At 49.1% G+C, this 10729-nt stretch overlaps 1 protein-coding gene across 5 annotated transcripts; it reads left to right on the top strand.

Annotated features, from left to right (window-relative positions):
• The first annotated feature begins 1222 nt into the window (after positions 1-1222).
• Positions 1223-8070, top strand: LOC122382201 (small integral membrane protein 14-like). 5 transcript variants are annotated; one of them, XM_043367225.1, is made up of 6 exons: positions 1223-1271; positions 5557-5637; positions 5906-5977; positions 6204-6252; positions 6590-6732; positions 6983-8070. In XM_043367225.1, the coding sequence occupies exons 3-6, from the start codon at positions 5906-5908 to the stop codon at positions 7025-7027; spliced, it is 309 nt and encodes a 102-aa protein (XP_043223160.1). In that variant the 5' UTR covers positions 1223-1271; positions 5557-5637; the 3' UTR covers positions 7028-8070. The 5 variants fall into 5 exon arrangements, with proteins under 5 accessions (XP_043223160.1, XP_043223157.1, XP_043223158.1 ...); XM_043367222.1 differs by having other exon boundaries at positions 1245-1342; XM_043367223.1 differs by having other exon boundaries at positions 1266-1300.
• Positions 8071-10729: the final 2659 nt, after the last annotated feature.

The following is a 10729-nucleotide window of genomic DNA, read 5'->3' as shown; positions in this document are numbered from 1 at the left end:
AAATGCGGAAACATACGGAAATGCGAGGAAACAGGCATTCAGGAATATTTGCATGTAGGTAGAGATTATTCGACAATTTTTTGTCTTAAAGATAGGTTCACTCTCAATCAGCTGAAATATGCAGGGAAAAACGGATCGCATGCGTAATGTATCCAAGTGATGAGGGCTGTCCTTGCTCGAGCCGTCTCAGTGCTGAGTGCCCCTTTTTAGCTATTGGAAGGAAAAAAAAGCAAGATTTATTAAAAACCAGCTGCTAATGGTGGGCCTTACGAGCAATATCTGTCATTTATCACCCGAATAGACCATGAAGCTTAGCAAATATTCATTTAGTGGTCATATTTTTAGGAGCCATGGGCGTCGACATAAATCACACAATTTTGATGACGTCAATACTCTTTTAGTGGCATTTTGTCAGTAAGATGATCGTTATTATAGTCAATCATTAAATTGAAATAAATAAAAATATAAATTCAATTATCAACAATAAAATTTGTGTAGAATCATTTAAAAATTGCTAAATGTACGTTATTTTGACAACATACGGGATCTTGGCAGTGAGACGTGTAGCATCGAAAGTTTGTAAACAACAAACATCTGTGTGCGCAGGGGGTGTCGAAGTCTAGTAGGAAAATCTGGCAAATTCCCTGCGTGACGTCACGTCGGGGATGACCGACGGCACCTTGCACTGAAAGATACGGCAGAACGGCTATTTTTGAAAAATGATTAAAAATACTTTTGTGCTGTTATGACGCATAAAACGCTTATCAGCATGTTCCTCATCATGTGATAAAGGCATATCCGTGGTCGAAAATAGCTGAGCCCCTCCCAATTTCCAACCACCGACCTCATAAGCAAAGGATGTAAGCGTAATCCTTAAGGGCGACTTTCCTATACATATCCGTACATATGCGTCCTTATGGAAATCGGTAGTGTGGCGATTGGCGACGCGCGCGACATCTGTGTGGCGACTGTGGCGACACCTGGTGCCTGCTTTTCTGCTGTATGTAGGCATTGGGGTTTTGCCAGATGTGGTTCCTACTGCTACACCACTATGTTGACCCAATACTAGAAAAGTTATTTTGCTAGTAAAAGGCAAGCAAATTGAAAGTTGATTTATAAAATTGCTTATAAATGATTACGAGATAATAATAAAGAAATTTTGATTGAATAATTATTTAAATAATCAACCGTGAAACTATATTCTGGTAGGTTTAGTAGAAATAAGTCCGTGCAACCTTGTATTTAGGGCCTTGTGTGTGCGATTCTCTCAGGTTCGTTGGGTTGTTGTCTATGGATAAAAGTTAGTTTGCTGGATGTACTGGGTTGTGGATTATTCGAATTGGTGGGTTATATCGATTATTTTGCCTGATTGACCATCTTATCCAATGAAAGTCAAGGGGCCTATCTAGGCCCAGCAGAGTTTTTCATCATCATGTCAATATCAATAATGTGTTGGATCCAAAACCTGTCGAAACTAACCTAGCAGGTATGCGGCATGTAGGAAAAATCTTACTGACCTCAGCCGTACGAAATTATTTGGAAACTCGGCTTGCAAAATTTGCAACCACTTACCGGCTTGCAACCACTTACGAATGTGTTGGATCGTGCCTTTGCATAATTTCAAGGTCATTGCTCATTTTGATTTAAGAGAATTTTCTTCAATCTGATTTGTTATTCTTCTGTGTAATTTCTGTTACATTTGATATCTAATTTAAGTTTGATATTCAGTTTTTCATTGGCACTTGCATAATGTTTCTTTCCAGTGACATGGACGCGGCGCAGAGTTCTAGCCATCTGTTTTAGTACCTACACAATTTATTGATATATATATATATATATATATGTATATATATATATATATATATATATATATATAGGTAACGGTAGCGCAGGCGTCACCGATAGCTTCGGCGGCGTAAACAGTCAAGGTAGGTGCATTGTAAGTATATTGACATAGATATGGTAGCACTGTTAAATTATATGACGTCATTGGAGTATGAAAAAGTCTCTAGAACGTGTCAGGGAGGACAAAATGGGACTCGGCCGGTTCCAGCGGGACATATTGGGACTCAGCCGACTACCGCGGGACATAGTGGGACTCGGCCGGTCCCAGCGGGACACAATGGGATTCGGCCGGTCCCAGCGGGACACAGTGGGATTCGGCCGGTCACAGCGGGACACAATGGGACTCGGCCGGTCCCAGCAGGACACAATGGGACTCGACTTGTCTCAGCGGGACACAATGGGACTCGGCCGGTCCCAGCAGGACACAATGGGACTCGAATTGTCTCAGCGGGACACAATGGGACTCGGCCGGTCCCAGCGGAACAAAGTGGGACTCAGCCGACTACCGCGGGACATATTGGGACTCAGCCGACTACCGCGTGACATGGTGGGACTCGGCCGGTCCCAGCGGGACACAATGGGACTCGGCCGGTCCCAGCGGGACATTTGGGACTCAAATGGGACTCGGCCGGTCCCAGCGGGACAAAGTGGGACTCAGCCGACTACAGCGGGATATAGTGGGATTCGAACTGGGACTCGGCCAGTCCCTGTGTCCCGCTGTCAGCTGTGACCGGCCGAATCCCATTGTGTCCCGCTGGGACCGGCCGAGTCCCACTGTCCCGCGGTAGTCGGCTGAGTCCCAATATGTCCCGCGGTAGTCGGCTGAGTCCCACTTTGTTCCGCTGGGACCGGCCGAGTCCCTTGTGTCCCACCGAGACAATGTGAGTCCCATTGTGTCCTGCTGGGACCGGCCGAGTCCCATTGTGTCCCGCTGAGACAAGTCGAGTCCCAATATGTCCCGCGGTAGTCGGCTGAGTCCCACTTTGTTCCGCTGGGACCGGCCGAGTCCCATTGTGTCCCGCTGAGACAATTCGAGTCCCATTGTGTCCTGCTGGGACCGGCCGAGTCCCATTGTGTCCCACTGAGACAAGTCGAGTCCCATTGTGTCCCGCTGTGACCGGCCGAATCCCATTGTGTCCCGCTGGGACCGGCCGAATCCCACTATGTCCCGCGGTAGTCGGCTGAGTCCCAATATGTCCCGCTGGGACCGGTCGAGTCCCATTGTGTCCCGCTGTGACAAGCCGAGTCTCATTGTGTCCTGCTGGGACCGGCCGAGTCCCATTGTGTCCCGCTGGGACCGGCCGAATCCCATTGTGTCCCGCTGGGACCGGCCGAGTCCCACTATGTCCCGCGGTAGTCGGCTGAGTCACAATATGTCCCGCTGGAACCGGCCGAGTCCCATTTTGTCCTCCCTGAGAGTTGAGACGTTCTAGAGACTTTTTCATACTCCAATGACGTCATATAATTTAACAGTGCTACCATATCTGTCAATATACTTACAATACACCTACCTTGACTGTTTACGCCGCCGAAGCTATCGGTGACGCCTGCGCTACCGTTACCTATATATATATATATATATATATATATATATATATATATATATATATATATATATATATATATATATATATATATATATATATATATATATATATATAACCTATGAAAATTATAAGAGCTAAGGCCAATCTAACCATCAGGAAAAATCACAGGCTGCTTTCATTTATTGCCAGAATTTGATCCAGGATTTTGGCACCCAAGCTTAACATGAACAACTGACGTGAAAAATGATATCACCGTGCTAAACTGATTTGCTTTTATCAGCAGGTATTAATTTGTATTATTGCAAAACTTGTTGGAGTCTAAGATAAAAACAGCAGCCCACTTTATCCTATTGGTAAAACTGGCTTATCATATCCACTGCAGCTGATCACTGATGTTGTTATTAAATTTCAAGCTTCATGTTTCAGGTGGTAATTTCATAACATTCCTGAGAATGTTACATTGACGTTGAAATTCAAGTCACCTACCGTTGTTTGGCCTAACTTTGTACCAGTTTTTGACTTTTCTTCGTATTACTTCCAAATTATTTTGTTAAATGTTCAGGAAATTGTGCAGTAAGGCAGTGACATCCCTGCTGGTCACCTATAGTCACTCTTAATTTTTTTTGGATAATGACATATATTTTTTTTTGAAATTAGAGTGGCACAATGTTACCCGCACAAAAATATCTTTGTACCATATGAATAAATGCATCAATAAAACAATGGAAAAGCCAAAAATATCAATGTTAGCGGTCGTTATGGATACATTGGTCCACTTAGGGGCTTTTAAAAAAGGAACAGCAACCCAGCCAGCAATTTTACTCCGGGCCCAAGCAGGCTTAAGTGCGGCTTGCCCGAGATTTTAGTCGGGCTAAAGTCGGCTAGGGCTTGGGCTAAAGTCGGCGTATGACACAAAAACGCCGACTAAAGTCCATGCTCCGCCGGAGGTATGCCCGCTCTGCGAGCTCCGGACAGCCGTAGTTTAGCCCTAGTTGTGCGACGATTGGCGGTAGCCCGATGTAAGCCCGAGCAAAACGTGACTGGCGCAGAAATGCGCATGCGTGAACAGCCGATCAAGTATGGCTAAACTCCGGCTTTACTCCAGTTAGCCAAAGGAGACAGCCAGCTTGATCAGCCCGCGCTCCGCCCAAGTTGAGCCTGCTTTGGATGCGCGGGCGGATGTCGGGCTGAGCTGCAGCTGGCCACACTCGGGCATAGCTGCGGCATACCCAAGTTCAGCCCAAGTAAAAAATGCATTGGTTTTGATCGAAGTGGGCAAACCCAAGCTAAGCCCAAGCTGCCCGAGGTTTACCATAGTTAAGCCCAAGCGAATTGCTGGCTGGGAAACTTGTACATTGTACAAACATAGTCATGGGATGATGCACACCATCATGCCTGTAGGTCGCTTACGTATCCCGCTGGGACATTTACGCACAACCAACGACGCGACGAACCACACACAATAAAAGGCACGGAACACAACGAACGACACGACGACCCTCTTCATCATATGGTGTCGGAACTTTAAATCACCCCTGGATTTACCCTTCCTGCGGGTGGCCCAAAGTTATTGAATTAACGGCAAAAAATATGTATAAACATTGACCACCCCCAAATTTTAAAAAAATGTTTGAGGAAAATAAATTACCAATAGTCGAATGCAAAGTTCACATGATGTCCTATTCAGGCAAATTGCAAAAATCGATTCGGCTGGTAGCATCTGAGCCCTGTACAGGGACCTACCTAAACCTTAATATTGGGTGAAAAAAGGAGCTTCACCAAAAAAATCTAGAAAATCCAAAATCGACATGATGACGTATTTTTTGTGTCCCTGGGTTTATCATTGACTACTTCATTGGTTCCGGCCCAAAAATGCCATTTCTCGCGCATAGGTATTAAGCTGATTAAAATTTAGACATTTTTTTCCTCGTGGAACAAAGTTACCCACACGGCCCAAAGTTAGACCAAACAACGGTACCATAATTTTTCTACAAGCTTATACAGTAATGCAGTGTGATAAAACATCTATGAGTCATTTCTTTGAATACCTATCTACTTGCTTTGTCTCAGGCTGTCCCTGATGGTAACTGCTAGGCATGTCTCCTCAGGCTTGACACAATTTGTTTTCACAAGTATTTTGACAATAGCAATGCATTTTTTTCAGACTCATCTTCATTTGGCAACCTTTAAATTACTTGTTTTCTCTGAAAATCATAACAATCTTTGAGTCAACCAGAAAACAAATGTAAGTACAAGGAAATTTAATGTTATTTATTTCTAGGTATTGTCTACTATTGGTAACTAAAAAGGGTAAGGCTTATGTAGTAAAGCTGATTGCTAAGAATTGTCTCAAAAGAAGTATGTACCTTATTCTCATTTATCTTGTCTGAATAGTAATTTTGATTTTAAAATGGGTCCACTTAACAGTGCAATAATGCATGATAATTGTGTCAAATTTGCAGCAGATTGTGGTAAGGTGCTGGATGTCTCATGTGGTAAAGGTGTTGTTTCAGATGGCTGACGGATATGACCCATGTGCGTGCATCTGGGACCATGGAATGGCAATGAGGAGACTGATCTCACTGGTCAGTTGTCATTCACTTTTTATGCTTCTTTGTTGAGTAGTTGGAACTCACCAATACCATTTATTGTTTGCTTATTATGTGTGGTCATGCAAAATGTCCCTGGCATTTTATATGATTTGATGTTCTGCTTTCTATTAATAAGCCTTAAAAGATGCCAATGTTGTATGAATTCCTGGCTACTACAGGAAGACATGATGCACCTTTAATGTTTGGTACTCGTTTTCAGCTTCGTGGAATGCAGGGATTCTGCACAGACAGTGAATGTTTTGGAGAACGTAAGTGGTTTTATTTCTCCGAGTAGTTATCTGCATTTTCAGCAACAATTTTTTCATTGATTGTATGCCTGCTGTCATGTAAGGACGATTTATTTGGCTCTGTGTCCAATTCTGAATCTGAAACCTTAATACTACATAACATATACATTCTAAATAATGAACTTTTCAATAACGCAAATGCGTTGAGTACCAAGGAGGTGTGAGTTGGCTCAGGATGCCTGTAAACAAACACCGGTTTAGCGCGTTTACCGCACGCAGCTGGTGGACAGTGTGTTGACGCGTCAGCGGCTGTTGTGCTCGCCCCGCCGTCTCCAGTCACGCCCGCGTGTGCCGGCAGTGCCGGGCCCGCAGGCGGACGCCTCCGGCGGCGGTAACGACCTGTTCCTGATGGCCATGGTGTGGGTGGTGCTCGGCGTGCTGCTCTACCTCTTCAGACCCAGCTCGCTCCGCAACCGCGGCGACACGAAGCCGGCACGACTGGTGGGTTCACGCGTGGTACGGTTCCAGTGTCCCTACATGAGTGTTGTGCTCCCCGATAAGTCGCGAGTTCGGGGAGCACAAGTGTTTTAGAGGGGACTTTAACCAGTCCATCACGAGACTGGTTAAAGTCGGCCTTCGTGAAAGCTGCTACGTTTTGTACGCGCATTGCTTGAAAATTCGACCGCTTTTTGTTGTGTTCCTGCGATTGACTTCTGTGTTCCTGACCGGTGTCTGTGTATGCGTTCGTCAGGACCAGGGCGGGCCGGGCAACAACCCGCCGCCGACGGCCAACTAGCGGCCGACCTCGGACCAGCCCGGCCTCCGACCAGCCCGCTCTGCTGTGATATCCGCCCGACTCTGCCGGCGGCGCGGCCTGGCCGTCGCTGCCGGCCGCCCCGTCTCACGGCTTGTACACGGTCTATTGGACACTGAAGGTTTTACCGCGGCTCAGGTGCCGAGCGAGCGGCGGCCACCGCCCGCCGCCGGCCGTCAGCAGCCGCCCGCGGTAGGTCAGTGGGGTCAGCCGGGCCGGCGGCAGTGACGGCAGCGGTCGCTGACAGTCGCCGGCGCCGCTCCCCCTCGGCCTCTCATCCCGCTGTGGACAGATACACCGCCGAACGCTCTCAGTACGCCCGGAAAGCGCCTCCATATCCGCGGACGTCACTGACGCCGGCCCGAGTGACGTCACTGGTACTGACCCGCGCTGCGAGTGACGTCACCGCCCGTGGCACCTGAGGACGAGCATACTGACGTCATCACATAGCTGCACATGGGGTCAAGATTGACATATTTATAGCCATGCTCCCTTGATCGGTTGCATTCGGGTAGATTTTGGAAATTGCTTTAAGTTCTGTGTGCACTTTGGCCGGGATTGAGGTTTTGCTGTGGGGCAGAAATTTTTGGGTCGTCACTCGTCACGTGCGTTCGCCTGATACCAATAGACAATATAGCTAGCTATAGATATATTATCCCATACGAGGTAGTTCATTTGTTAGCGCGTAACTATCTAATATTTATAGATACTGTCGTCGGAACTTTTCAAATGTCAGTACATTCCCGGCTGTTTGTGAAGTTCCACCGTGTCCGCACCCGGTGTTGAGTATTCTCGCGTGCCTTTTTTCTGTTACCGACTGCGTGCGCAGCCGCCTGGAGTGGCGGCCGTCTCCGTCTCGGTTGTGGCTGGACCTTCACTGGGGGATGCATGCCGCTGTTCGTTGGCGCCCCTCATCTACAGTCGGCACCGCGGCCGGCGCCTGAGAGGTTCGCCTGTCCGCGATTGGTGCGCCGGGAACGGACCATCTGTCTGTCGACAGCTCAATACACAGCCGACACTTAAAATGGAGTCTTACCACCGACTCAAGGCCAAAAGTGGGAGATATTGGCATCTACCAATGAAGCTACGTAATTCAGGGGACAGAATGACATGTGTTTTACAAACCAGTCACTGTCACTCATTAGTCAACTTCTCCATTGGGTAGTCGAAGGGTTACCGGTAACCGGAGAAAAAAATCAACCATCGGGAAGAGGAAGACATTGCCTGCAATTAATTCTCATGCATTACGCCAGCTTGCTCGATTTAGTACCCAATAACTATCAATGTATTTCTGGGACACATCGCCTACACCCTACGCCGTTCTTGGCTTACTTTGCGCCAGACATTTGAGCACTTTGCTCCGCACAGGTCTCGGGATCACAGAAGCTGTTGGGACTGCTGCCAGGACATCACGTCGCCAATAATCCCGGCTTCCGTGACATGTTATACGCAGCTGGGATCCCCGGAGAAGCACGTGCTGTCTTTGTTGTGGCGTTATCGTCGGAATAGGCCGGGCGCGGCTGCCAGACGGTGTGTACGGCTCTGTCCCGGAACGGCCGGAGGGTGTGACCTGAGGGGGAGGGGAGGGGCACGCTCGGCACCGGTTGGTCGGCGCGCAGCGCTGCGCTGACGTGGAGGGCTGCCGCCGTGCCCCGTCCGAGCTGCTGGCGAGCCGACAAAGGCATTCCGCGCAGCAGGGCCGGCAGCGGCGGTGCAGAGGCTCATCGCAAGGGAGGGGAACGGGGTAATGTCATATGTTACCTTCCTGTCAGGTGGCCGGTGGAGGCAGCTTGGTCGGGTTGGGGAGGGGGGGGGGGGGGTAACAAAATATGTGCACGAGTGACGAGACCCAAGTAAGCCAACGATTTTCTATCGGTGACACTCAAGCAACACTATCTCGTCAACAATCAATCCGCGAAATCCGCTCAGTGCTCACTATCTGTATTGCGGCCCGGTGTAGCGTCCCAGCCGTCCTTCTCGGCGCCGTCGTGACGACTGCCCTCCGCAGAGCGGGCGGTCCACGCTCACCACTGCGGGTCAGGTGGTACCGGTTAGGACGGACGGAACTGAGCGCATCGGACCGGTTCGCCGCCGTAGCCGGACAGCTCACCCCACATCCTCTCCGACTGAGCCAGTCCTAGGACCGAGTATCCGCTCCGTGACTGCGCTGAACAGCGGCGATAGCGGGGCGGAACTCGCTGCAGCTATCCCTCGCATTTCTGAACGTCTTCAAACATCGCAAGTTACCGGTTTACTGGCTGCGTTGTTTCCTCGTTTACCAATGCTGAATGCGATATTTCCTCCCCGATCCGCTCGCTTCGTTGGCTGTGTAATTCATTTTCCTTCGACACCCAGAGGTGAAAGCTTGAGGTTTTCGGCATATGGCACACAATTTGAAAACAATGTGTCGACTGTGGGTATTTTACATCGTATTTATGAACGTTTAAAAATCATAGAACGTTAAGTTCGTCTGATTTTGTGCCGATGTTTTACATGAATGTTGTGACACAGCATGTTTTGACAGTGCACGACTGTGCTGCAGTTGTGCCGGCCCGACTGGGATCCCCGGCCACGTCAAATGTCACAGGACCAAACAGTGGGCTACAGGCCAGTCCACCAGTGCAGTGCCGGCAAATGCCAGCTGCTGTGACTAACGCTCATCAAGGGCGGTTGACTAGCTCATACATGGCGCACAGGGATTAAACAAGACCGTACTGGCCAATAATGCAGAAGTGATGATAAAACTGTTCTTGAGCTTACGAATGTACGGGCACTGGCAAGAGATTCTACTTCTATGATTTAGTTCCATAGCACTCCCTCCGTTCGGACATTGAGAAGCGGGACGGCCCTGGGCAAACTCCGTCGAATCGCCGTTTGCTCTGCGCGGACCACTCCAGGATCTGCCGTTCCGCCGTGTATGCAACAGGAAAGGCTGCCTCAGTGCACAATAGCACCCGACGACCCGACACAATGCCTACTAAGCGCCGGCCTCCTTCAGTGAGAGTCTGGAAAGTGTCCCGCCCGGCCGGCCGGACGGCAGCGGTGGTGGCGGCGTGACGGGTCGGTCCCGGCCGGCCGGTCCGACCCGACACGGTGACATGACTGACACGGTTACCGGTGGCACGCCTGAGGGCCAGGTCACAACTCAGTCCGGTCTGTGGAGGGCCGCGGGTCGCCCCGTGTCAGTCGGCTCACAGTGGCGCGGAGGTACTGCCCCCCCCCCCTTACCCTCCCCAATTCGGCGGTTATCAGCAATCGGCGGCTGACGAATGCAGGCTGTCGGCAGCGTCTGCACTAAACTCCCCACCAAGGTCTGGCCTGTCAGCGCAGAACGCCACGTCAGCTCACACTTCACAGCTGCTCGGAGCGGCAGACAATACCGTTCCCTCGGCCCCACGCCAGAGTATTTGTTTATCAACTGGCCAGGATTTCTAATGGTGAACATCAATAATACTTTGACAATCGGGAAGATAACAGGCCGACTTTCAAATTAACATTAGACTGGTTTGGGTGTGGGTTCATTATAAGCGGTTTCTGTACTGATTCTGCATCAGGCACATGAAAATAAATCCATTTAGGTACACATGGAGGAAACAGCTGAGCAATATTTGACGCATACCATCAGCCATCGTGCCAAACGTATGCACTATAAGCTTTACGTATGGACGCATTGGTCCGCTTACA

This window comes from Amphibalanus amphitrite, unplaced genomic scaffold (assembly GCF_019059575.1).
Source record: "Amphibalanus amphitrite isolate SeventyFive unplaced genomic scaffold, NRLGWU_Aamphi_draft 000135F_arrow, whole genome shotgun sequence".
In the NCBI taxonomy this organism is placed as follows: Eukaryota; Metazoa; Arthropoda; class Thecostraca; order Balanomorpha; family Balanidae; genus Amphibalanus; species Amphibalanus amphitrite.
The sequence above is the reverse complement of the archived record's forward strand: the minus strand, read 5'-3'. Positions and strand labels throughout refer to the sequence as shown.

What these genes read in the sequence shown, in the direction of transcription:
- LOC122382201 (XM_043367225.1), top strand. Translation starts at nt 5,906, where the DNA reads ATGGCTGACGGATATGACCCATGTGCGTGCATCTGGGACCATGGAATG. An exon ending in TGAGGAGACTGATCTCACTG is followed by an intron (nt 5,978 to 6,203) that starts GTCAGTTGTCAT and finishes ACTCGTTTTCAG; the next exon opens with CTTCGTGGAATGCAGGGATT. An exon ending in ACACGAAGCCGGCACGACTG is followed by an intron (nt 6,733 to 6,982) that starts GTGGGTTCACGC and finishes TGCGTTCGTCAG; the next exon opens with GACCAGGGCGGGCCGGGCAA.